The sequence below is a fragment of the Notothenia rossii genome, assembly GCF_949606895.1.
Source record: "Notothenia rossii genome assembly, chromosome: 4".
Lineage (NCBI taxonomy): Eukaryota > Metazoa > Chordata > Actinopteri > Perciformes > Nototheniidae > Notothenia > Notothenia rossii.
The window spans coordinates 26,206,755-26,233,433 of NC_136902.1; the positions used below are offsets into that span (position 1 = coordinate 26,206,755).

The window sequence follows — 26,679 nt, forward strand, 5'->3', positions numbered from 1 at the left end:
GAGTAAAGTACTGATACAAGAAAAATGTACTTAAGTACAGAAACGAAGTATTTGTACTCCACTACTTCCCCCTTCTGGAGGTCTGCGCTCTCCAAATGCCATTTTAGTTTACCAAGAGCACACATACATGCAGCCCCCAGTATCATCATCACACTAGAAACTTTTAACCTGAAGGCTTTTTTAAGCTTTGTTAATATAAGCTAGAGACCTAACAAAGGGTCTATGGTCCGTGTCGTCTGACTCAGATTTGACAGACAGCCGGTCTTGCCTCGTCCTGATTAAGTGGAAAATGTGCAATGTAAACAAATCCCAGAATGAATTACTGCATACATACGTTTGATGTGGCTGAGACGGCACCATGCGATAGCTGAGGTTTGACACGTACAGTGAAACCAGATGCTCTCCTGTGCGTCGCATCGGTTTGGCACGGATGCTGTTTGTCATGAAGCGTCGATTGGGCCCTCAGGGAAACTAGACACATTGGAGACAGATGTAGAAGTTTAACTATGGATGCTGTGAGGGGATCCAGAGATGTAAGGGTTCCTTGGACACAAGATGGATAAAAGGAGAGAAATATTTACCTGCAAAGGGGATAGAGACAGGAAGACGAATAGACTGGCATGAGAGACGAAATTGAAGACATCGTTCGACACGGCTTCAAGGGAGACAAACTAACACCAGAGAGGAAGTTAAAGATGGATGGACAGAAGAGACCGAGCATTATGGAGAATAGAGAGGTTAAACGAAAAGACAGAAAATATGTGGTGATTGGATTGACAGCAGGAGAGAGAGGGGTTGGTGAGAGGTGAGACAGTGGTGTGGTTTCCACAGTGAGGCGATGAGCTGCTGGAGTGATAACAAGCTGCAGATGGAAGCTGTTAGCTCACCTCTGTTTGTGTGTGTCTGCTGTGGATGTGTTTTTTTTGTGCGTTGTCATTTAAAGAGTTGTGTCTACTTCTGAGTGATTTATGAGATCCAGAGGTAGAAAGAAAGAAGAGAAAGAGACATCAAACAGTGTTCTGAGTGTGTTTGCATTTGTGTGTGCATAGCATGGGGGGTGGGGGGGAAATAAATGACTCCAGGTACACAGGAAACCAGATATTTGGCAGTCTTGTCAACAACCAGTGAAAACAGACGCGGAGACACACATGTAGTCCCCAAATAAATAGTGAAAATACTTGTTTGTGCGTTTAGCCGGTCATTACTCAGAGAAATCAAATGTCATTTTAAATGCTATTTGGGCCCACCCATGCTCCTTTTGCTCTGAGCACCAAAGTTCCTATTTTATAAGCTTAACCATCAAGTCAGAATGTCAATTTATTGAGTACTCTATGATTTACACAACTGACGTCATTGCCATGAGCTTCAACTGTCGAGAATATTGCCCCAGGTTCAAATACCATTAAAATGTTTTATTTGATTTCTTTCTTTTTTCCTTTGCATTCACTAAATTGTGACAAAAGCTATATTCGCATGAGAAGCAGAATTAGAAAAAAAGGAGTTTGACTTCCAGTAAAGGTGCCTGGCCAGGAGGGATGTCGGGGTCGATCCACCATCTGAGTGATGGGATGTTTCGATTAGCTTACTAGAAAATATCAAACCAGACTGGAGCTACTGTTATACACAAAGTTTGCGGCATATTTTTAGGTCTGGAATTGTGGATTGGCTTTACAGGTTTCTCTGTGCGAGGAGTAAAAAAACATGACCAGTGTATCATACTGGCCTGAATGTAACCTGGGACAGTGCTGCTGAATGCGTCTTAACTACTATACGACCCCACATTTCTGACAGTAGATGACTTGTTAGATGTCTTGTAAACTTACACATGGGTTACAAGTATGCCCTAGTATCCTGACAGTATCCATCTTCAGCAATCATTCCTGTCAAAACAAAGAGGTGCAGCATGAATGTTATATATAACACCTACGCCATCTGTTAAAGGTCTCAGCACATACCAAAAACATACAGTCTCGTCATCTCTATCACCTACTCTTCAGACAGTGTTCAGAACTAAGTGGAAAAGGTTGAACTTGCGGATTTAGACATTGTGTAGAGATGTCTGCATGTTCTGATGTTACACTGTCATCATAAATAATGCCTTCCAGCTGAAACATCTGGCCTCCACACATAAACATGTTGTCAGTGCGTTTGTGTTTATGTTTTATTTGTGCTGAGTGTTAACTCGCTTTCTATCTAAATAACTAATTGGCTATCGTCAAACATTCCTAAAACATTCATTGTCGAATTTCACATTTGGTATGAAATGTGAATGATGCAATGGCACAGATCTAATGTAAAACATACTGAAGCTTATCTTCTCCTTCTGCTTCGTACGTTTTCTGCTTACCTTGTCAGTTCCAATAAATCCATCACACATCAATGCTCTCTTACTGTCTCGTGGCTTTCTGTGCCTGCCTTTCTCTGTTTCTACTCATTATTTTCGGACTTTTACCAGCTGCTAAAGCCGAAACACCTCCTCCCCTTCCATTTCTATCTTTATCTTGTGTTTTGCTAACTTCCTTCAACTCCCTCCTGCCCTACACACTATCCCTGATGTGTTCCCACTCCTGTGTCTCCTCGTTATTCTCTTTCAAGCAGCCTTTATTTCTTACAAAATGATTCCCCTTTTCATTGTCTTCAGAGGATTTTGTGTAACAACAATTGACAAGCTACAACGTGGGTCGGCCTCAGCGGAGCACATAGTTTCACCAGAGTAGGTCAGGTTTTGATTTGGCTGCCGTTAAGACCCTATTAGGGAGTATATATACAGAGAAAACATCATGATGTGTTAACCTGTTGAAAGTGCTCTCCCCAAAGTTTAGGTAATAAGGGTGATCTATAGAGTGAGGCTGTTTGAATGTGTGTGTGTGTGTGTGTGTGTGTGTGTGTGTGTGTGTGTGTGTGTGTGTGTGTGTGTGTGTGTGTGTGTGTGTGTGTGTGTGTGTGTGTGTGTGTGTGTGTGTGTGTGTGTTGTGGAAGCTTATGAGTTGGAGAAACGGAGATGTCTAATAAAAACAGATCATCAGTGTGTCTGCCAGGCCCCAGTGATGGACAAGGTGTCCCTGGTACAGGAGGCCCCCGTGCTTCACTCAGTCAATACCCTCGCTGAGTGCTGAGTGACTGAGCCTACTTTCTCACTGCGTGTGTGTGAGGTAGTGTGTGTTGGGCCGAGGGAAAAGGAGAGAGAGGAAAAACTGAGACGAGTGATGAGAGGTAGATGGAAAACCGATTCAGCTGAAAGACTGCTCCACTGAGAATTTGGCATACCGAAGACGTCTTCTCACAAACTTATTTCACTCCTCATTTTGTTACCAACGCAGAGAGAGAGAGGGAGAGAGGTGATGCAGAAGAAGTGTCATGAAGGGAAGGTATGAGAGGCATATATAACCAACACGTTCTCACTCCCAATATGTCAAACACGGCAGCTTGCCAGGTCTTTTTGACAACTTAAAGCACTACAGTAGGTACCCCCTTCAGCATTATTTTTTTAACGAGAAGGGTACTAAGAGAAACTTCCACAAGTGGTTATGAGATACTGTACAGGACGTTACTTGTGTTATAATGGGTTATGATCAGGTTTCAGAATAGATCATGTTTAATTTACAATAAATAAGTTTGTTATAAAACTGACTTCCGTCACTTCTTGGTTAGGTTAAGGGAAAGATTGTGGTCAAGGTTTAAATACCTGTGTTAAGTAGCTGTGGTTAGGTACGAGAAAAAGGAAAGTAAGGTACATAAGTACACTTTCGTACATAAGTTAAACTAAGCCATTGTTTTGGTTTGACACAGGACATGGAAAGTGGTCTCATGGGTGAAATTGTTTGTTAGGTCTGTCCATCCACTCTGACTTTCTCTGGACTTTGTAGCACTTTATGCTTTGTCACCCGACTTCCCCCTTCACTTGGGTAATAATTACTATAGCCACTAGCCAATTGCATTTAAAACTGACCCCAGAGCTTTACTTGGAGCGTCCTTGTTTGATTAAAAATCTGTCTTTGAAGAGTTGGGAGGAGCATGCTCTGATGTAACAGAAGTTCGTTTGAGATAGTGGAAGATTTTGGAAGCTGAAGGAAGGAGGCCTTGAAGCAGCAATCTTGCTGAATGTGTGTGTGTGTGTGTGTGTGTGTGTGTGTGTGTGTGTGTGTGTGTGTGTGTGTGTGTGTGTGTGTGTGTGTGTGTTTGTGTGTGTGTGTGTACCACCCGTGACTGGCTGAACTTGTGTTCAACCCTGTCTCTACCACTCCTGCAGAGTTGTTGCATCAACCTTTTGACTTTGAAGCTTCTGGCAGATCAGAGAGGAGAGCCAGGTGCAGGCCTCCAGATGGACTCCTGCTCTCCTACTGATACATGTTATCTACAATGGGAGTGTGTATCGTGTGTTTGTGCTCATAAATTCATACACTTCAGGCACCAGTAGGGGTTTTCAGATTCCTTAGCATCTTAACATCCAAAAACAATACTTGATGTGTTTGATGTTTTTGATTTGTATGCATTATTTTAATTCTATGAAAATATTTTTGAATCATACAGTAATGTTTTACATTTCCTGTTTGGGTGGTGCTGTATATCTTTTCTGGTAACATCCTCTAATGTGAGGGATGAAGTGTTGACAGCAGCAACAATAGTACGTTTGGAGACAAATCCTATTTGGATAGTGGAACAAAAGGCGATTCAAGCAGATTCCTCATGGGATTATTGCTTTACTGTAGAAACACATCACTTCCAATAAAGCAAAAAAATACTGTCTGCTGTCAGATTAAAGTAAAGGCAGCCTGGTCAAATGATTAAACCAAGGTCCAACAACCAATAGTCACGAAGGCTTCAATGTCAAAATATGTTTTGAACCCATCAGAGATGAAGCCTTTCAGGGAGCAGAAAAAACGATGTGTCATTGCTATATTGACTTTCAACTCATCACTGCTCTTTCTGCTTGGATTTTTGTGCTGTTGCTAAAAAGAAAAAATGTTGGTTTTGTGAAAAGAGCATTGACAAAAAGTGATGTAAGAGGAAATGTTTATATTTGTGTGCTCATCATGTTCCCCTTCTCTCGGCAGACCTGCTGTCCACCAACAGGTCATCTATCTTCAGCGGTCACCACGGCCAGCTCTCTCTTACCGCCGTCTTCCTCGATGAATACCGGGACCGCCTCTTCCTCGGAGGGAAAGATATCCTGTACTCTCTCCTGCTGGGACCCACCAGCAGCGAGTCCAAAGAGGTGAGCTTTGGGAAAATAGTAAATTCATCAGTTATTTTGATTAATTCTGCTCTGGTGATTGATAAAAGGTTAGTTACCGCACAGTGGACATTCATCATTCCGCTTTGATTTAAACTGCAGTGACTGTTCAAGTGGTTTCAATCTGTAGAAGATAACATATGACTTGAAGAGATAGGCGTACCATTTGGAGTTTTTCCAGAATCCCCTCTTTGCAGAACATCTGTGAAAGCACTCGGTACCTCATAAATCAGCCATAAACGTTATGACTCAAACATGAACAGCCATTTTATTTTTCATTGCTGCTGTTGCATGATAACTCAGTTCTGATAATATTAAACAAAAAGAGAGTCAGTCTTCAGGGGAAAAATGAAAGGAATAGATCACACACCTGTTTTCTTGGTACATTTTTTGATTTCCCATACAGTATCAATTGACTACATGTACACTATACATTGAAATGTGTGGATAAATGTACTTTTTATTGAATTTGAACTTAGATATTGTTAATTGAACAGGGATGTTCTAATATAAACAATTCCATGTTTTGATCTGTAAATATATTTTCTCACTGAAGCTTGTCCAACACAGAGATGATACTGCAGGAGAAACAGTTTCTTTGGCTCGCCATGACACGAGAGATGAATTACGATAAGAAAATATATACTTTATTTATCCCAATTTGGGACATTTTTTGTATTCAAAATATCAGATCTATTTGCAGACCTGCACATTTTCACTGTAATCAAACATTGAGACTCTGAATTACAAAGAGAGAGAATAATGTTATTGTGCTATTCATTATAGCAGATGTTGGGTATTTGGTTTTGAAACTTAACTGTTTAACTAAGGTTTATTATGCTTTGGCAGTGAATACAAGTATGTTAACAATTATCGGAAAATCTAATCGAATTGATCTAATATAAAGTTTGAATTCATATTTAGTAAAAGTTATTCAGTGGCACAGATTATACCGATATAAGTTTTACTGTGATTTGAGTTGTATCTTATGAGTTTCAGACATTTATTAGAAGGCATTAGAATTAGGGAAATGAGCAAATTCTCCATGAAATTATATTTCTGAGACCATATGTTCTATATATTATATATATCATTCATTTATATTTTATTTCCACTAGGGCGCTTGATGCACTCTGTGTTCCATCGAACTAGTTTCTAGTAAGCAGAACATAAATAACTCTCTCCTACAGAAATCCTTGGTGTGCTGCAGCACTTTAGCTAAGAGCAGCAGTATGTGTGTGTGCATTAGAGAGTGTGTGTGTGTGTGTGTGTGTGTGTGTGTGTGTGTGTGTGTGTGTGTGTGTGTGTGTGTGTGTGTGTGTGTGTGTGTGTGTGCTTATACATGGGTCAAAGACACTGTGATGACACAAAGTGAACAGGGAATTGATATAAACAGAGGGCCAGATGTAGCCCACCTTGTTCTCTTTTTAATGCTCACTGCATTCTGTCTTGGCTGAGGTTCACACATGAGGCTTTCTGGTTTTCCAGTTTACGGTGAGCTGTTAGAGCCTTTAATGCCCGGGCTTCTATCAGAGCCAGTCATTGTGAAATCTATCCACGATGCCAGTTCAATGAAACAAAGGTTTACAGGATGACACACATCTGACACATTTTCCATAAACCACCGCTCAACGTGAAAAGAGAAAGAACTAAATGAATCTAAACTGTTTGCACTCAGAGAACACATGTTGGTATTTGTTCGATGTTGAATTGAAAACTAAGGTCAATGTTGAAAACTGGAAGGCAGATGAAGAAGAGCCAAACGTCAAAACGTAGCAAAATGACAAGCAGCAATAGGAAACCTTACATTCTCCCTTATGCAAGTTCAAAATATGCCAACATCACAAACCACCATAAAACCATACGGAAAACATGAACCAACATGTAAGGGATAATGTGCAGCGAGGCGGTCATTATGAGGAAAAGAACACCCGGCAGGCTGTTCAGGAGCCCGACGCGAAGCGGAGGGATCTTGATCTGCATGCAGTTTGCTTTTCAGCCAAACTGTGTACAGTTAAATCGACCGAACTTCTTTCTGCAGATGTGAGCATCCTTAACAACGGTCAATACATCTATGACAGCGGTCTGTCTGTTCTGGATTAACAACTTAACAACTACAACCCGCTGCTGCAGATACACGCTTTACAACATCAGGAGGATACGTCCCCAGCTGACCCAGACATCAGCGCAGATTCTGGTCCAGGCTCTCGTCATCTCACGCCTAGACTACTGCAACTCCCTCCTGGCTGGTCTACCTGCATGTGCCATCCGACCTCTGCAGCTCATCCAGAATGCAGCGGCTCGTCTGGTCTTCAACCTTCCCAAATTCTCCCACACCACACCGCTCCTCCGCTCCCTTCACTGGCTTCCAGTAATTGCTAGAATCCACTTCAAGACACTGGTACTTGCGTACCATGCTGCGAATGGATCTGGCCCTTCCTACATCCAGGACATGGTTAAACCGTACACCCCAGCACGTGCACTCCGCTCTGCATCAGCCAAACAGCTCGCTGCACCCGCACTGCGAGGGGGACCCAAGTTCCCGTCAGCAAAAACACGTGGGTTTGCTATCCTGGCTCCAAAATGGTGGAATGAGCTCCCCATTGAAATCAGGACAGCAGATAGCTTACACATCTTCCGACGCAGACTAAAAACTCATCTCTTTAGACTCCACTTCGAGCGATAGAATTACTAACAAAGCACTTATATACTAATAAGGGGCTGGCTTTCTAAATGCCAGTTGAGTAGCACTTGAAATGTTTGGCTCTATGAAACCTGATGTACTTATATGATTCTGTTTTCTTAAAGGTTGTATCTTCCTGGTCGAATGCACTTATTGTAAGTCGCTTTGGATAAAAGCGTCAGCTAAATGCAATGTAAAAAAAAACAAAAAAAAACAAAAAACAACTTGTCACATATTCTGAATTGACCAATCAGAATTGAGTATTTAACTAAGCCAATAATAATAATAATAATGAGCTTTAAAAGTGCTAGCAGATATTTAGGAAAGGGTAATTGTTAGCCTTGCTTCTACTCTTTACAGTTCAGTATGTTAATCTAGGCTAAGTGTTAGCTTCAGTACCATACTTAGCGCACCATAATGAGATGGTGAATTGATCTTATCATCTCAGAGTTGGAAAGAAAGTAAATAAGTAAACAATGATATGAATATTTAACTATTCCTTTATATTTAATTAAAGATGTATGTTTGGCTTGAGTGTGACTAATGATGTAATCTGATTGACATTTATCCATTGAGATCAGATAACAAATGTTTTATGTACTGCATATATTTCCACAATGCTTACTTTGCAGCTGATGAAAATGCTAACCTTTTAGAAACAGTTTTAACGTTTTCCAAACCAGAACAAAGCTTTTAACTGCTGTGAAATCAGACTAGCTTGTAGTTTTCTAGCTCAGACTTTGACTACCTGAGTTTACAATATATCTTCGGCATAATAAGCCTATTCTCCCCTTTTCACTATAACTCTGACCAACAGTATATTACATCTGAAATGGGAATAAGGCTTGGCTTGCTTTGGTTGGACCATTGCACCAAACGTGATTCTGATCAAACTGGAACCAGTTCTTATTTAATTAAATCTGGGAAGTGGAACACTTTGCCTAATGATAATTACCCAGGAAAAGACTAACAAATAGTGATTCAGTTAATGCAAATGTCTCATATAATGGAGTAAATATTCCACTTCACCGTCCCCTAGAACATAAACAGCTATGATTGGAATACATTTGTCATCTTTAATTATTGTATATGAAATGTTGGTTTACATTTCAAATATGTTCCCTCATGTTCATCCAGCTGGTTTACTTTGCTCAGTGTTTACTTACATGTGGTATATCTTGTTTAAGTGTTCTTTGGTGATGTTGATGGCTTCTGGCCCAGCTTGCTGAGCATAGGTTAATGCTAGAAAAATCATTTTGGCCTCGAAATAATACAATTTGAAAAGCGACGTGTTGATCAAAACTTAGCTCGTATTGAAATTCAAACCTTCTCCCCAGGGATTATTTTTTTTTACTATTTTTGGATTTAAGAATTCATGCAATGTTTCAGTCCAAACTCATTACATCCCATGATTCATACTGTCTACTTCTGCCAAATGTTGCGTTGGCTCAGCAACAAAGAATGCATATGGTTTTGTGCAAAAATTCCAACAGATTCAAGACAAATTGAAAATAATCTGTTTACGTCAGTTTATATCTGCATGATGTTGGTACATACAGTAGCAGAGGTCCCATAGTTACATGTATTGTGACATTCATGGCCACAGGGCATTTGTTTATTTGAAATATGTTCCTTACCTTTACAAAAAAAAAAAGAAGTTTGCCAGGGGTTCAGCTGGTATAATCTGAACTGATAAATGTAAAGTATATCTGATCTATCGCAGGCTGTTTAGCAGCAGGCACATAAACAAAACAATATTTGATGATCTATGTAGTTCTTTGATATTGGCTGACTTTTAAAGTATTGTGTGTAACTAATGAGTTTCACAGGCAATTCAAAGTTAGGAACATTTTACGTTTGATTGTTTCCGATCGTTCTGCTTGGCAGTCTTGTTTCCTGGATGGATTTTTATGCAGGTAAAAACATTAATTATGTGTGACTGCTGAATAAAGATTAAAGAACACTTTACATTGATGAAGTGTCAGAAAACAGTTAAACAGAGAAGGAACGTGGATGGTTGTTGGAGTAAAACCATATTTCCTTGAGGGTGTGGAGCCAGACTCTTAGACGATAGATGGAATATCGCAGTACTCTGACCCATGTATTGAGCAAGGCGTGATTTCACAGTTTATCAGTATCAGTGAGGTATGCTATCAGAATACCTTCAATCAGATTGTGTATGTGAGCCAAGCTTTTCGACAGGCACGCATTTATATCAGTACAGCATCATGCCAAAGAAACCGGTCCAGAGATCATGACCCGTTGAAGCCAAGTTTTTCGATCAGCACTGAGTTATTTATTCATTTCAGTCAGGCATGAAACAAATGATTAATTCTAATGGTTTCCCACATTTGCAAGCCAGGTTTTAGACAAAAGCAGGCTGGGTGTCGGACAATCAGATGGTGCAAAGGCGACTCTGCTGTCTATAAAAAAACACGTTTGCAGTAGTTTCAAATCTTTGCTGATGGAACTCACTATAGGAAATACTTAAAGCAAGGAACCTAGTTAAATTAAGATGTTCTAAAATACAAAAGAGTATAAAAAGGTGGAAGCAGTCTGGCCAATTCCAATGGAAATAAATTCAGCCTGCTGGCACCTCTAAAGCTATAACAAATGAATAAATAAAGTTAAGTGTCCAGCTATAATTGCCTGAGGCAATGCAATCAGAGGAGACCCCAGGCAGTTACTGGTCCCAAGCAACAAATATTGTAGTACACAACTTCCCAGACACCAATGAATTGTTCTTTTTACAGTTTTTAATACAGTACGCTAAGTTACTGAACTGTTATGAGAGTGCTATCACTCTTCCTATCTCGTAAATATTCCTTATAAAGTGTAACACACTTTCTGTGTGTTGTTTGTTGTCTGACTACACAAAAAGAAAACACAATTTTAAAATGTTATGTGTATTTGATGATTTAAAGAAGACCTATTAACATGCACGAAGCAAAAAAAATAATATATGAGTGAGAAAATACATAGAAAAATGCTGTTTGCAAATAGGCAGGTTTGAGCCTTCCACCCCTAGTTCATATGAAATACCCTTTGTTGAGCCAATAGGCAGTCTGCATCACCATTAGCAAATTCAATACAAACTCAATTTGATCTATCCTATGTTATATTTCATCTACTATACAGTGTGCATTTCATTTGCAGTGCAATAAATGTCATATATATTAAGGTGTGGTTACAAATAATTCCAGGCTCTTAAATGTCACATCATTTGAATTACAGGACAGGATATTTTAAACTCTATGATCCAGGTTTCAATTATCATGACAAGAAGTGCACTGTCTGTGATGCATTAGGATTTATAACAGTTAAGACAAAATCCTCCTGAGCTCTACTGCTGTTGTGAAATGTAGGGTGTGATGAGAAAAGAGGAGAAACTGTCCCTCATGTTTACAACTCTCTATTTGTGTTATATCATTTATCACTTACCTTTCACACTCCTTTAAATCCTATAGATACCACAGTGGCCTCTTGCCACACACATGCTCCCAATACACCGAACATAAGCAGACGTACTAATGAAAGTCAGGACCATTTGTTTTATCATATGGTTTCTTTTCTCCCTGTTCGCAAAAACAAAGCCAGTTTCCAGACAAAGACTTATTGTCTGAGAGAAATACTCTGCACAAAACTACAGTATATCCCATATCATCAAGTCAATACGTAGAAAGACTTGGGCTTTCCTCTTCAGTGGCAATTTGATTTCATTTGTCATTTTCCGAAACTAATGTGAAAAGCACTCCAATTGTTTTGGTCCAAATTATATGTCATGCTTCTCTGAGATCCACTTCTTCTTGTTGTTGAGTTGGCAGGAGGAGAGGAAGACTTTGGGACTTTCCCCAGAAGGAAATAGTGGATCTATTCTGTGAGAACTTGAGTTAAAAATGGAAAGGCATATTATTTATTCATACTGTTTTTAGAAATCACAGATGGTCTTGTTAGGATACTCTGTACGTTTGGCTGAGCACATATTTTCTGCTTGTTTATAGCCAAAGGTCGAGTTTCATTTCTAGGCACAAAACAGAAGACGGACACCGAAGGGGACTGAGTCTCTTTAGCCAACATTATTACATTAACTTAAGTCTTTCATATCATCAAAACACTCCTTCTTTTTCTGTTTTGTATGTTGTATGTTTGAGTTCATATTTAAATGTGTTAAAAAAACAGTTTAGGGTCCAATTAGGATTGGTAAATTGTATGAAAAGATAGAAAGAACAAAAATGTTTCTCAGTATCAAACGTATGTAACCAATGTATTGGTTATATTGGCACTGTTGAGTTTGGTAATTGTTTTTAGCATCAAGTTGACCCAAATAATGAAACAAAAATAGAGTGGTATCCAACCAGTCAGTTAGATCGGGTTTAATTTGTTCAGGTTTTAAGATACACATCTGCCTCCAGATGTGATTAGTGTTCTCCCCTAATGTGTTCATTTGGAGGCAGAATTTCAGTGACAGATTATCACAAAACATAGATAAATACAAAGAAAATGAGCTTGGCAACCCTAGAGGTATGCTATGTTTTCCAAGCTTTTACAGAACTGTAATGACAAATGTGTCTGTCGTGTCTCAATCAAGGTTTTGGCTTTTCAAACGTCCAAGCCCTCGGCTCTTGATTCCAAAACCTCTGTTTCATCATATAGACTAGAGCATCTGCTCAGCTCAATTTTCAGGGGAAATAATTCAGATTTAACAACACATGGGCTAATTATTCTGTTTTGATTGCATCAACAGAGTCAAATAAAGCCTTTATGAGTTCAACAAAGCAATTACATTTTGCAATACGGTTGAATATATTGGATTTTTGCATTACTTTAAAGTTTTGAGGTCATTAATCATCACACACATTTTTTTCTTCTTTGTCTTCTCCTTTTCTCTTCCTTCGTAGATTTTCTGGCCCCCGTTACCCGGCAATAGAGAGGAATGCATTCAGACGGGAAAGGAATCGCAGGTAACCGACTGACTTTTAATTCCTGCTTGTTCTAACAATTTATATTAAACATCCTGGCCTTCTAAAAATGACTTTACCATACATTGACACTCTGTTGTCAATTAGCTTTCAAGGGACAAATGTTCTTCCCTCACTGTTCACATTTTATACATGAAAAATACACCAAGTAGTGGCTAAAGTCGGCGTAGGGGGAGATCAGTGACGGGATGGATGGAGATCAATCTCAATCAGGACTTTTACCCAGGAGATGCTGTTCTTTGTAAAATGAAATGTCAAGTAAACTTATTTTTACTCAAGTATGTACGTTTTCATCCCTTACTAAAAATGTGTATGTAGTTCAAGTCAATAGCAAATGAGCTTATTTAAACCAAAACCATGACTTTTTACTAAACCTTAGCAAAGAGCTTTGATTACAACATAAACCACATTGAAACTGCGACCGAAATCAGGAGGAGAAATAAGCTTTTCTTAAAATATAGTTAATTTTTAATTTTATTTTACAGGGTTGCCATGTTAACAATGAATGCTCCCAACTAGTTAATTAATACCGTGTTCTGCGTTACCTGCCCTTTACATGTCTTCCAGTTCCTATTGTCCAGAAATCACCTGACCTAGAAATCAGCCGACCAACTGCTTCTCATTAGCTAAAAGCCTTGAAGTAAAAAGCTTGTAGTCAGAGGCTAGTTTTCATTTTTGTTTGTCAGTTGCTTTGTTTCTGTAGCAGACAAAAGATATTTCCTGCCAGTACTCAACCAACTCTGTTGCCAATGTCCGCTCTGTTTGCTGATTGTTGAATTTATTTGCCCATGGCCTGACAGTCTGTCTGTCTTCTTTCCACCAGTATTGGTGTCTCCATTTAAATGATCATCCCTGTTTCCAATAACTGAAACATATTACATTGTTGTCAAAAATAAACCCAACAGACCCAGCTTTTTCCATAGACTTCATTGACCTACGCTGTTGAGCCGTTCTATACTGTTTGCCAAAATGCCTCCAGTGAATTCAGAGAAGCTGCTCTCAGCATGGCACGAGCGTCTTCCAAACCATAGCTTGTCAAGGTGGTTTTTGGATTTTCCGCGATTTTGACAACTCATCAGCTGAATCCTGTTTCCACGTCCAGCTCTGTTTGGCTCTGTGGATCTCCTCTATCACATATGTGGTGATAGGGAGTGCAGAATGTGCCTTGAGCATTTACAAACCAAGCTTAAAGTTAATGGCATAATTAGACAATTTGGTGCAACACTGCTCCCACACATCCCCTAAAATGTTTCCGTAAGCTATCAACTACTTTGCTATGAAAAAGGCCATTGTTTTATTAATGGAGAGAAAGGAAAGAGAGGTGCAGAGACACAGAACGCTTTCAGAAGCAAATTGTAAATGTAAGTGAATGAAGAATTTCATTAGTTCTGTGAGGGAGTACAAATTGAAGAAGAGAACAAGCAAAGGAAGGGCAGAGGCCATCTTATTACGATCATGTTTAAGACAAAAATATATGAGGAAAGGATGATTCTGAAGCTAATGTAAAGAAAAAAAACATGTATATACTGAATAGAACCAGTGACCAGGGTACCTTGAGTCGTTCCCCTTCAAGCATGCTGACTCAGCTTTATGTTTGTTAGCCTGGAGGTGGTTAACATATGGTATAAGGTAGCTAATAGAAAGAGAAGGGGAAGAGAATGTTATTAAAACACTGTTAACAGGAAAGAAAGATATTTAGTGAGGTAAAGAGGGTAATGTAGGGGAAATGTGTTATAGAAGTGTGACTCTGGGTATGGTAATGCCAGTCTGTTGGTCGGCCCACCACTTTGGACTAGACTGAAATATCTCAACAACTTCCTGGTTGACTTCCATTATATTTTGTTCAAACATTTAATGGTCCCCAGAGGATGAGGCCAATTGTGTCTGTTGATCTCTTGGGTGCTGATCCAGTGCTACCTTGAGGTTTGAAAATTGGCAAGTGAAAAATGTTTTTGACCATTGTAGGATGGATTGCAATGTTGTGATCCCATTTATAATAACCATTCTTAGGGCAAATGTAAATATGTTCAATACTTTGGTACATACTGTAACATAGTATCTCAGATACATCTTTGTACTGTACATTGTATATAGTGATAATTATCGCATTCTAACACGTTACACTCGGGCTCTTAAAGTCTTGAAAATAATAAAGCGAGCAATAATAAAAAACGGACAGGAAATAGGTAAATAAATGCCGAATAAAATAAAATAATGAATGAACTCTCTTTTCTTTGATGTACTGAGACGTCGTTAAATTTGGTCCCAGTTGGAGAAGAAGCTCCTAGTGGCCTTAGTGGTGCACAGAATACATAAACCTGCCCTAATTACTGGTTTACACACATATAGTAAATCACACACACACTCACCCAAACACACACACAAGATGAAGACACTGTTGTACACGTTGTTATAGGTCTGTGACGTTTTGTGCCGCCTTGGCAGAAATCGGACAGCTAGCGCCATCTGGAACGGGTTAAAAGGTGTGTGTGTGTCTATAATGTAAGGGAATATGCTCTCTGTGTTTGAAGTGGCAGGTGTGTCTTGGGTGTCTTATATCAGTTTTATTAGGTGTTTCCTCTGCGCTTGGCTTTCACGACACTATGTGTGCGTTGCTATGCACTATACTGTACTGTCCATAGCGGAGAGGAGTCACTTTGCATTATTAGACAGGTCTTAAAAAAGTATGTGTGTAACTCTACCTTACAAGTTCCAAAGGAGTCATAAAGATGTTTGTGTGAGTGTGTGTGGGGGTGTGTGTGTGTGTGTGTGTGTGTGTGTGTGTGTGTGTGTGTGTGTGTGTGTGTGTGTGTGTGTGTGTGTGTGTGTGTGTGTGTGTGTGTGTGTGTGTGTGTGTGTGTGTGTGTGTGTGTGTGTGTGTGTGTGTGTGTGTGTGTGTGTGTGTGTGTGTGTGTGTGTGTGTGTGTGTGTAATTGAGTAACAGAGAGATATGTTTTTCGGCATCTTTCTGCATTCCTTCACGTCTCTAAGTTTCAGAGTTTTTCAGGTGTCAAATCAGATTGATTACTGCTGTATCCTCTGGCATCTTCAAAGCAAAAGTCACGCACACGGCACACACATATGTTTCATCTCATATGTTTGCTGTTGAAAGGTGAAAGGTCTTGACATTGTTTTTTTGGACGTTTGTGTGTGTGTTTGATGATTGAGAAAAAATACATAAGAGACAGACAGAAAGAAGGAGAGCAACATTACCAGTCCATGAAGCACATGCACGTCTTTGTTATCTCAATATCACAACTTGACATTAAAAGTGAGAAGAAAAAAAAGTAAAGCGGCCCTTTTTGTTTACATTTGAATGAAAGCCTATGTCTTTACAGCCTTCTAACACGTGTCTACCACCTTAAACTTGTATCTAATGACAGCGTTCCCTCCCAGAGTCGCAACCTTGTGACCTTTTCCATCATTAATTACAGCTCGGACCAATAAATAACAGGCTGAAGGGAGGCACTCAGTGAATTCACCCGAACATGCAGTGTCTTGCTCTCACTGTTAACACATTTTTCTGCTTCGATCGGCATTGTTTGCATATAATTGGGTCGATTATCTAATCAGCTTGTTGCTTCCTCCATCTCTAATGCTGTGCAATTGTGTTACATAATAAAGCCGAGAATTTTAACACAATCAAAAACTTTGCTGACGTAGAACGGGGATAGCAGAGGGAACAAATCAACCATTTTGAGTGTGAATAATGCAGCTTTGAGAAAACAAAATGAGGCATTGCGCATGCAAGTCAGTACTCTGAATTTAAAAACACTGGCTTGTACACTTAGTTCTGTGTTTTCTTCTCTACAGACAAGCTCGATAGTGCCAGTAATCTGCCTCCCCTCATGGTTTGGCTTTATCAGTAGAGCTGTTATTGGTTCCACTTTAGTTTGAATCTTGGGTGTCTGAGTGTAGGGAGGTGAGAGACTGTACTGCAACAAAAAGAGAAGTTATACTGCAGCAATACGTCTTATGGTCATAGGTTTGTGTCCTCATGTCTTACCAACTATAAATGTTGGTATAAATAGTTGTCTATGAATGTAATGTTTTTAAATCCTAAACATAGTACGTTTGATTTATTAGAGCTTTCCAAAACTCAACGAAGACTTTAGAGATTAGAAAACACAGAGTAATAGTTGGAACAAGAATACTTATTTAGACTGACTTTATAAAAGACCCCTAAAGAATCCGTGTTTTTTGTGTTATATCTTTACACTTGTTATAAGTAATACTGCTGGGTAACAGACTGGAGGGAAAGGGCCAGACAATTTGGTACCTGCAGTACTGTAGGAAAACAAAAGTATTGTAAAGTTTGTTCAGAAGCAGCAGAAATCCCTAAAACCATGTTCCTGTTGACAACAAAATGAACAAAATCATTAACTATTGAAGTTGCACTATGCAGTCATTCTCTATATTGACTTGTGCATTGGTAAATTATGTTTGTTCCAATCCATTAAAACATGTGATGTGTTACTGTTTATACTGGTATAATACATCAAAGAACAGCTATACTGTATTTAGGCCCCAGATTTGGTGAGACACAGCAGCTTCTTTTAATATTGATGAAAGAAATGCCGCATAGGAAAGAGACACAGTGTGGTCTGTTTCCACTGCCAACATTTTGCTTAAGGTTGGTTGCAGCTCTTACGCTAGAAAGCCAAGTAGGTGACAGTTTTTTAGTTTTTGGAATCCTAAAATAATTATTCGAATGTTTAAGATGGTGGGAGTAGCTGGTATATGTTGGGGGGAAATCCTCTCACACATTTTGGCAACAGTTTCTTGCCATGACTGAGTGTTTTCAGTGCCTTCTGGAAGTCAGTGGAGAGTAGAAAACATGTTTCTTTGAGGATCAAACAACTGCTGACACCAAAGACTTGAAGAGGCCGGTTCATCCAGCTGTCCGGCTTTTAACTTCGTTTACGATATTTCTGTGATTTGTGATTGTGTTTGTGTATTGGATCCAGTTGACTGTAGCCTTGTACAAGTGTGTGTGTGTGTGTGTGTGTGTGTGTGTGTGTGTGTGTGTGTGTGTGTGTGTGTGTGTGTGTGTGTGTGTGTGTGTGTGTGTGTGTGTGTGTGTGTGTGTGTGTGTGTGTGTGTGTGTGTGTGTGTGTGTGTGTGTGTGTGTGTGTGTGTGTGTAAATGTTAATGTTTTGGTCCTCATTTCCTGTTAGTATTATAGAATCAGACTTCCCTCCGAACATGCGCTGTTTATACTGGAAACTGCTCTCCATTTTCCAAACTTGCCTCTCCCTGCCCGGGTCACTCGTCACAGAACATGTTGAGCAGCTGGAGCTCTCTTTGCTGTTAGCTCCATGTTAGCTCTTCCACTTTGCTCCATTTACATTGCTCACAAACTGGCTGCGACCAAGAAAGTGAAGTCATTTCAAGTAAAACGATCACATTTTGGCCCAAACTTCCTCTGTTCTCTTTACTTTTCTCTTTACTTGTGTTTTAGGATAACATGCTATGTTGATGTACTGGAACCAAAAGCTGGGTTTTCCCAAATCGCCAAAAACATTGCTTGCTTGTGGATGATTCCGACTCTGGCAAATCAAAATTAGTCTTTCAGATTTAAAACAAAAAAAGATTAGCGTTCAACAAAAGAGGAGAGGAGAATATAATACTGCTGCCTCTTAGTTAGTTGGTTCTTATATGACATTGTCATGTTTTCCTTTAGGTCCTTATTAGGGTTACATCAGTGCACTATTTTTGCAAACCCTGTTTAATCTACACTACAGTAATATCAATAACGTGTATTCGATGATGTGGCAAAGAGGTGCAGAGTTCAGAACTGTCAGCCTTTCCTGGATAAACTTGGAAGAGAAATAGTATGAGACATATTTTCCTGGTCCTTGAGCAAATTTCCTGATTACATTTACAAATTACATATAATGAATGTGTCTCTGCCAAATTATGATGCTGGGTTATACTTATGTTAAACAATTCAGACTATAATGAACATGATTTGTAGCCTGTTACTGCTCATATTATTTTTCTCAAAATAAAGACCACATTTACCATAAGACAGTTTTTTTATGTCTTTAAAAATACATTTGTCTCCACCTTCTCTGCTACAGCAGTCAATGTTTTTTTCTTTCCAATATCTGGAAAATATATGTTGGAAGGGTCCATATTCAGATGTCAAATAAACTTTTAGTCAAACCATTGGACTGGAAATGTTTACTCAACCGGCAGTACAATTGTTTGTAATGTGGGAATTAATTGTGCTGTTATTTTTCCACACCTTCATATGACAATTAACTTTTGTTCGACGCACATTCTCCTCCTGTTGTATTCGCCAAAATCAGCATACTCCTTTGGATATCCTTTCAGTATTTCAATTTGTCAAGGCCAGGAGAGTCTTGGTAATGTTCCTGTTTGTTTATGTTAATGGGAGATATGTCTAAAAGCAAATTTGGTTATAACTTGATGTTTACAATTCTATACATACCCTTTATTAACCCCCAAGACACTGTGGTCAGTTTAAAACAGTGTGAAGCAGCAGCTTGGCTTCGCTAGGAAGGAGCATTTGTGGTCAGCCAACATCCCCTTGATATTCAAAAGGTTACAAAAGAACATTGCAAGCTTTTGTTTCTAACAGCATCACATTGGCTATAAATGCAGTGATTGAAAAAATCCATTTGAAATTCTGGCTCGATTTTAAGACTACTCCCTAAAATCGCCCAGTGAGACAAAACCATATTTAGCAATCGAACCACTTCATATTCTGTTTAACCCATCACTCCCTTTATTGCCACTTAATCTCAGAAAGACCACACAGCCACGTTTAACCCCAAATCCCACAGTAGGAGAGCAGAGGCATATTTCTTCTTTTCAACATTTAATTCCACTCTTCGCTCTCCTTGGCCACACAGATCTCTAAGACGACTCCCTGAGCAGTAGAACGGAAACATAGGAGTAACATCATTCTATTAATTCTAAATCCACTTGGATCTTAAAGACCTCATATATCTTTTATAACGATGTTGTGACCTAATGTACAGTCCAGCTTTTAACATTTCCCTCCAAGGTATGATCTGGGAGTAACTAATTAGAAGGAAACAAAGTGTCAAATGTGCTCATCAATATCCCCCTGCCTCAACAGAAACATACTGGCACAAGACATTCCAACATACTCCTTGCATGTACTTAAGAGCAATTGTCTGTGTAGTTTATTACTGGTCTGGTTTGTTTGGGTAGGAGTAATGAGCCAGCAGGAAAGAGCAATGTGGATGTAAACTATTTTTCGAACTGAAGTAACATGGTTTACATATTCTGCAGCGCCGAGTGTTTGAGAGGGACGTGGGCCACACACAAAATGACCCACACATGCACTTGTAAAAACACAGAGACTAGTCTACTACACAAGCACATGTCTATGCATCAAACTCAAGGGAAAGTCATTATCTCACAAAATACATTTTATTTAAGTCGGGAAAACGCACTTATTTAGTACTTATGCATTCCCTCCAAAAAGTTTTGGTTAGCTGCCTAGATCGGAAAACAGGAGATTCAACAAGCCATTAAGATGTTGCTCCTCTTTGTATTCCTCATGCATGCTCATATACCAACCCTCATTTGAGTACTGTATAGTCACCAACTTTTTGAGTCAACCTCAAAACGTTGGTGCATGCCATATTTTGTCAGAGTAGACTGAACTTTTTTCGAAGTTGGGCTTAAAAACACAAGCTGAACGGAACCCTAACCCTGAAAACTAGCATAGTAATTCTTCCCCTTTTTTTAGACAAAGAACAATGCACAATTTGATTACATGTACTGTACCTAATCTCCATTCATGTACCCATGTTGAACAGCCAGACAGTCACAATGCAGATATGAGTTTGACCTCGTCCACTTGGGAGAATGTTGACCGGCCGATCCCTTTCTTTCCCGCTAACAACCGTTAGGTCAGCTGCTGCTTTTACAGACACGAAGAAGGAAGTAGTCGTGCCCTCTGCTTCCTCTGGACCTCTGTTTAGTACAGAAACGTCTCCATACTTGCTTCCTCAGTCATCACTTCTTTTGTTCTTAAGTGTGTTTGAGTGTATGGCCTTTTGACATTGTTAACTTGAATATCCTTCTTTCCATTTCTCGCCTGTCTCCATTTTAAGCTCGGCAAACACAGCAGCTGAGTATGTTACGTATTCATTATTCAAGTTAAAATCAGAATTATCGTTGGTGTCTTCATATCCCGTATGACTCAAAACATTTCATATTTAATTATCCCTCACATTTTTATTTTGGCACCAAAGCATTTCTGATGCTTTACAAAGTCCTTTGACCCGTTTGTGTTGAAACGTGCTTTACAACATCAGCATGTCACGTTGGCTGGAATCCAAAAATCTGAGATATGAGTCCTACGTGGGACACTGAGGATATCACATTTCTTCTAATAAAGCTCTTTTCTTGGCCTTCATTATGAACATGTGGGATCAATAAGCCTCGCTAAGGAATCATTCTGGTTCTCTTCAGTACCCTGAATATCAACTTATCTACATTTGGATGACAGTTACCTTTGCACCGTGTGATTTGATTAGTTTAAGGGCCCTTCCCTGTGTGTGTGTGTGTGTGTGTGTGTGTGTGTATGTGTGCGTGTGTGCGTGCGTGCGTGCGTGCGTGCGTGCGTGGGTGGGTGGGTGGGTGTGTGTGTGTGTGCTGTACATTAATGTAAAATGAGTTCAAGAATCAATATTTACATCATGTGTCTGGGCAGCAATATCTTGCTATACCATGAAAATGTAGCAAACTACTCATTGTTTCAGCTGTTTTAAATAAAGGGCTGTGTAAGTTATACTTGGTTCTTTTCCTGTAGGGTCAGTATCCAAATCAATAATTATCTTCACCACATACAACAGGAACTACATACGTTTGACATAGCTCTGTTTTAATGAACTTCATTAAACAGACATAGCAACACTTTTGATACAACATATTGTACCTTTCCCATAGTTCTTTGAGACAATATTTTAAATTGTGTGTATGTATGTATCTTTGTTTTGCAGACCGAGTGTGCCAACTTTGTTCGCCTTCTGCAGCCCTACAACCGCACCCACCTCCTGGCCTGTGGCACCGGGGCTTTCCAGCCCATGTGTGCCTTCATCAACGTGGGGCACAGAGGAGAGGTAAGCCGGTGTGAAGCAAGAGTGTTTGTATGTGTGTGTGAGGGGGAATTGAGGGATGTTCATACACCAGAACATAAACCCACAAAAAAATAACATTATACAGTACCTGACAAAACAGTAAGTATTTATAAAATGTGATATACTGTTTTCACATTTTTTTTGAGGACTTATAATTTATACTGTACTGCAGAAATCTGTCTCCGTTTCCTAATGGAAATGCTTGAAAACTGTGAAAAAAAAAGAAGTGACTATAAGGTCGGTTAAGTACTTTGTCACTCCTTAACAAGAATGTACCAGTGTCATTGCTCTACTTTATATTAACACTTACAAAGTGCCATTGGAAACTATGAATATAGATCTCAACTGACAGCATGAACATGTTTCCAACCACACAATAAAATAAAGTCCAATTTCACTATCATTTTCTGCTTTGGTCTCCACCACCTAGGTCCTAGTGAGAAAACAATATTTGGTAGCTAAATGGTTATATATTCACCAGCAATCATGTAATTATGGCTAACTGTTTTTGCTGTTGGGTTAGTACAGTGAAAAGTGAACTTATATTTGGGGGAAACGGCTCCTAAGTGGATTTATGGTTTATGGGGTATTATTGAAAGCTGCTGGACTACACAGAAAATGTGCGGACCAGAATACCAAAACAATGCACTGAAAGAGTTTAAAAACTAAGATGATCATTTTCTGTTGGGTCAGCATTGTAAGAAAATATTTTACACTAAACAGAGACATTACGTTTTATGTGAAAAGGAGAACAACGTTTTGCGCCTGGCATGCACTTCAGGGCTGGACAGCCACTATAAACACTCTGGCAGTTAGGCTTTTATGATTACATTTAGTGTCATGTTTAAATCAAATATATTGCTGAATGACGTTTAAAGTGTTTCTGTAACACCAGACAAGTTAGTACTTAGTAAATCCATGCTGACTAAAGTGAATCCAAAGTTAATAAAAGTTGAGAAATGTACGAGGAATGGCTGTCTAACTAGTTTTCAGCCATAAAGAAATGTCTGCATTATATTGCAGTACTGAGACATTATGCCACTGTGTCATAAAACATATGAAGAATTGTTCATATGATATGATAAGGAATCAATGGGTGGCCTGTAAGCTATCCTGTGGAGGAGCCCAAGGTAATGGAACAAATATGGTAGGTGCCAAAACACAGCTCAGAATACTGTCCGTGCCCAGATCCCCGGGGTTCAAGGTTAAGCCTCAGCAGGCATTCCCGCCATGAGTCTTTCTGTAGGGCCACTCAGCCGCAGCCTACGGTCTTCTATACATCTTTTCAACCTCACAGGCTGGCCCTCTGTGAGCAACTCAGCTCAGTGGGACCCTCTGCTGAGTCTCATACTTGGAGCCATTTGAAAGACAAGAATCAATGAATAGAGCTATTAAGAAAGACTCGTAGATCCCTGTTCCATGGCGGTTCTCCAGAACGCAGCCCAGTGTGCCGCGCTGCCTGGCCCAGCAGGGGGGGGGGGGGGGGGGTCAAACTGGGCATGAGGACAGAGAAAAGCTAGATCCTGGCAGGAAGGGAAATTAGACTTTTGGGTGGGAGAGTGCCAACATTTAGTCAGAAGAGTGTGTGTATGTGGGTGCACTTTAAGTACAGAAGGTGAATTGCTGTTTTTTTGTTTTGGGTGGGTTTAGTTGCTTGTCAGTGTGTGTGCCATTTTCTACTTCTCTATTCCAATCTGTCATCCTCAGTGTGGTTTTTGGACGATGGGTTGTATTATAAATCACGATCAAAAGTTCACGTCTTCCTCTGCCCGTGCGGTTCACTTTAAGCCTATACAATATACAGTGGTCTGCATGGTTGAGAACACCAAAAACGTCAATTGGGAATACAAAAGTCAGTGATATAGTGTCCAGGATTTTTTTCGCAAACCACTTGAACTAATCAACGACGGGCAACCTATCAAACCCTATATGTATTTGGGTTGTGTTGCAGTGATTCAGTAAATGAGAGTGGGTTTGTGAAAAGTTTAGGTTGGCCGTGGACCTCGCTCACAAATGTCTGCAGATGCAAGATGAAAAGACTAAAATAGCATGCACAGGTTTCAGGTAGCGGTGGGACCAAGTCATTTTCTTCGCATGTCAAGACCAGACAAATCCTGAGTCAAGTCCTGAACTTTGAGATTCGTCATAATCCGCTCCTTAAGAAATCAACCCTTTTTGCAGTTGGCAATTCGTTTTAACACTGCATCGTTTTTAACTGCCATCTTCGGTATAATTTATTCCAGCTGTCATTTAGAAATGTCATTTTACGTCTTCATTGTTATCTCATTCCACTTTATGTCATCTTGGTTCCAACAAAGATGATCTTTGGAATTTAGTGCTGACTTGCCAAGAAAGTATAGTGTTAGCGTTAGTTGATTCAAGAAATGTTGGGTATGTTTTCATTGGTTTGGAGCAACCCATAATCTCCATAAGTAATGGAGTTTTAGTCATGAGTGTTGAAACCCTTAAGTTGTTGTCTAGCTTATGACGGGGAATGTCCCAAAGCTATCACACATTGCAGAATTGGTTTTATTTGCCCCAGGGATCACTGTTTGTATCTGGCATGCTCAGGTGTGCATGAAACGACTCCGAGGTTATGTCAGCTGTACTGTATGTGTGTTAAAACTCAAAACGCCTCACTGTCCTGACTGATGTTCAGATACCATTTGTCCTCCAGCTTGTGTGCGAGTGTCTGTGAGAATGGACGACACTACAGGGAGCCTGTCCATTTATTTAGGCAATCGTTAACTGGTGGAAAATACACACACGTCTGTTTTTCTGACCTCTCGAGGGAACCCAGACCGCGAGCCCTCGGACTGGACTCTGGGTGGGATGACCTTTGACCTTCTAGGTGTTTCATCTCAGTAAGGGGCAGACAGACACAATCTTCATGTCTCTCACATGCCACCTCTCTTGGTCTTGGGTTTGTATTGTTTGTAATGTTACGCAAAACCTTAAAAAAGTAGCACAAAAAACAATATGATTGGGCTCGTTTTACACCAGCTAAGTTGAACTGAAGAAAGGTTTCTTTTATGGTCAGCAATCCTCTGAAACAGTTGTTGGAACTGTTATTGTTCTCTAGTGTCAGCTTACATTATCTTAACTTCATTTCATGAAGAGAAATTGACATTAATGTTGAAAAGTGCATCAGTAGTTCATATTCAAAGAATTCTGGGAGGACGAAAAGTACAATATTTCCAATTCACCTAAACTATTTTGTTGTTTAAGATTGAAGAAATGAGTCTCCATGTTGTATTTCCTTTTTTAAGTGTGATAACAATGTGTAAATGTTCATATGTTTGCGTAATCAAGATGAACACCATGTGATAATTAATTTAATGGGAGTCTTGAGTCTAAGTGTTTCTGCCTCACTTCGTCTTTCTAACCCCCCCACGCGCACACACACACACACACACACACACACACACACACACACACACACACACACACACACACACACACACACACACACACACACACACACACACACACACACACACACACACACACACACACACACACACACACACACACACACACACACACACACACACACACACACACACACGCACGCACGCACACACATACAAAACAACACACATACACACACACACTGGACTGCCAATGGTGAGTGACACAGCTGCCTGAGCAGTGTCATAGATATACAAATAATAAACCACCATAGTACAGTGACGACATACAGAGGACTAGACCCCACATACACACATAAACATTAATATACACACACACACACTCAAACTAAACAAATGAAACAAACTCGAACATATAAATATGTAGTGACACAGACAGAAACACACACAAACACGATGAAAGACATGCATAGTCAAGCATGAATATAAATATATGGAAGTAAAAGTGGAGAGAGGCACACAGATTGAAACACACACAGCAAAGCAGATATTTTAAGAGAAATTGCTGAACACACACAATGAACACACAGATAACCGACTGGCATCCTCTATATAGTTTCATAATGTAGACCTAAAGCAGTTCAGATGCTTTTTTTTGTTGTAAAAGCCCACATTTACTCAGCAGTTCTGCTTCTTGGTACTCAGAAAGTCACTCGCAGAGTTACTCACTTCCTCTCACCATGATGGCAGAATTCCACGACAACCTCTGTAAGTGCTACGGGACACTTTTGAAGTCCTTCAGGGGAGAAAGCTATTCAGCAGAGCCAATACTGCAGGATTAAAGTGGATAAAAAAGCTGCCCCAAAAGATTTAAAGTATAATAAAAAATGAATTATTTATAAATCACAGATTTATTTTTCCTATATTTGTTGCCTTTGGGTAAAAGCTTTCAAACTTGAGATGAATAGATTCTTATTTTACATCGTCATCTTTTTCTGTAGTCTTTGCTCCATTTCTAGTCCTTGCTATTTGTTATTATATTATTTTGTGACAATTTGTTTGACTTGTTTCCCCTCCCTACAAAAACTATAATTTTAAAACAATATATATTTGTTCTTGTATACCTTTGAATGCACAAAGTAACTTCTGGAATGGTTGTATCTAGCCAGCGGTTTGACAATCCAAACAACAAGAGCAGGAAAGCAGTTACCAGAAAAGACAAAGCAAGATTTATTTGTAAATGCCACTTTGTCTTGTGACTGGGTGT

General features: G+C 39.6%; 1 protein-coding gene across 2 annotated transcripts in view; it reads left to right on the top strand.

Moving 5' to 3' along the window:
- Positions 1-26,679, top strand: part of sema3bl (sema domain, immunoglobulin domain (Ig), short basic domain, secreted, (semaphorin) 3bl) — a 74,736-nt gene that overhangs the window by 18,900 nt on the left and 29,157 nt on the right. For both annotated transcript variants that reach the window (XM_079677011.1, XM_079677012.1), the window contains exons 2-4: positions 5,055-5,215; positions 12,815-12,877; positions 21,904-22,023. In XM_079677011.1, the coding sequence (XP_079533137.1) occupies positions 5,055-5,215; positions 12,815-12,877; positions 21,904-22,023 (344 nt within the window). The remainder of the gene's footprint in view (positions 1-5,054; positions 5,216-12,814; positions 12,878-21,903; positions 22,024-26,679) is intronic.